Raw genomic sequence first — 1,615 nt, 5'->3', positions numbered from 1 at the left:
GGGTTTACAATACTACTAACACATATCATTCACTATTAAGAGTTTACTACGAATAGCATGAAAACCATAACCTACCTCCACCGAAGAGTTGAATCAAGCAAGAATTTTCCCAAAGCTTTGTTTCTCCCTTCTCGTTTGATTCTCTCTCTCTCTCTTGTTCTTTCTATTTTCTTTATTCAAACCCTCTTTCTTTTACCCTAATTAGTATATAATAGAGAATAAAAGATGGCAATAATACCCCACTAATTAACTTAGGGTTACCTCTTTTAACCCCTCAAGAATTTTAGTTATTAATATAACCCCACGAAATCTATAATTAAGGAAAGAATAGTCCAAAAATGTCCCTTAAAACTTCACCAGAAATCCGACTCTGCCTGGGATTTGCGCAACCTGTGACGGGCCGTCGTGCCTGCAACGGTCCGTCCTGCAGGTCGTCGCAAAGTTCAGAGAATGGATTTTCACTGAAGTCTCCGTGACGGTCCGTCACGCCTGTGACGGTCCGTTCTGCCATTCCGTCACGAAGTTCAGAGAGTCGATTTTCAGTACCCAATTTCAGATTTTCTAAGTGTTTTGAAACGAGACCCTGCGACTGTCCGTCGTGCCCTTGATGGTCCGTCGTGGGGACCGTCGCTTCTGCCAGTTTTTCCAGAATTGAAGTCTGTTGCTCAAAACGACTAAATAGGTCGTTACAATAGATACCAATTTACCCATCGTTCGTCCCCGAACGATCAAAAGAAGGAAAACAAGGGCGAAAAGGAGTACCTGAATCTGTAAACAGATGTGGGTATTTTTTTCGCATATCCGCCTCCTTCTCCCAAGTGGCTTCTTCAACGGGTCGATTCTTCCATTGCACCTTGATGGATGCAATCTCTCTTGACCTCAACTTGCGAACTTCTCTATCTAAAATAGCAACAGGCTCCTCCTCATAAGACAAGTTCTCATCAAGCAAAACTGAATCCCAACGGATAATGTAGTTTCCATCCCCATGGTATCTTTTCAACATCGACACATGGAATACCGGATGCACTCCGGACAGCCCTGGAGGCAAGGCTAACTCATAAGCCACCTCTCCTACTCGCTTAAGTACTTCAAATGGTCCAATGTACCTTGGACTTAGTTTACCCCTTTTTCCAAACCGCATCACCCCTTTCATTGGTGAAACTTTCAACAAGACTTGTTCACCTTCCATGAACTCTAAGTCTCTAACCTTTTGATCTGCATATTCTTTTTGTCTACTTTGCGCTGCTAGAAGCTTTTCTTGAATAGACCTCACTTTTTCCATCGAATCCCTCAAGAGATCAGTACCCCAAGGTCTGACCTCGAACGCATCAAACCAACCAATGGGAGACCTACATCTCCTACCATACAATGCTTCAAATGGAGCCATATCAATGCTTGAGTGATAGCTATTATTGTATGAAAACTCTGCTAAGGGTAAGAAGCTATCCCAATGACCCCCAAACTCTATCACACATGCACGAAGCATATCCTCCAACACTTGAATCGTTCGCTCAGACTGACCATCGGTCTGAGGATGGAACGCAGTACTAAGGTCAAACCTAGTACCCAATTCCGCATGCAACGTTTTCCAAAACATAGAAGTAAACTGCGTACC

At 43.3% G+C, this 1,615-nt stretch overlaps 1 protein-coding gene across 1 annotated transcript; it reads right to left on the bottom strand.

Annotated features, from left to right (window-relative positions):
* Positions 1 to 310: 310 nt before the first annotated feature.
* On the bottom strand, positions 311 to 1,237 carry LOC138342281 (uncharacterized; the record flags this gene model as incomplete). Its single annotated transcript, XM_069294629.1, has 1 exon — positions 311 to 1,237. A coding segment is annotated over one exon (534 nt), but the record flags the coding sequence as incomplete, so codon positions are not given.
* Positions 1,238 to 1,615: the final 378 nt, after the last annotated feature.

Source organism: Solanum lycopersicum, chromosome 2 (genome assembly GCF_036512215.1).
Source record: "Solanum lycopersicum chromosome 2, SLM_r2.1".
In the NCBI taxonomy this organism is placed as follows: domain Eukaryota; kingdom Viridiplantae; phylum Streptophyta; class Magnoliopsida; order Solanales; family Solanaceae; genus Solanum; species Solanum lycopersicum.
The sequence above is the reverse complement of the archived record's forward strand: the minus strand, read 5'-3'. Positions and strand labels throughout refer to the sequence as shown.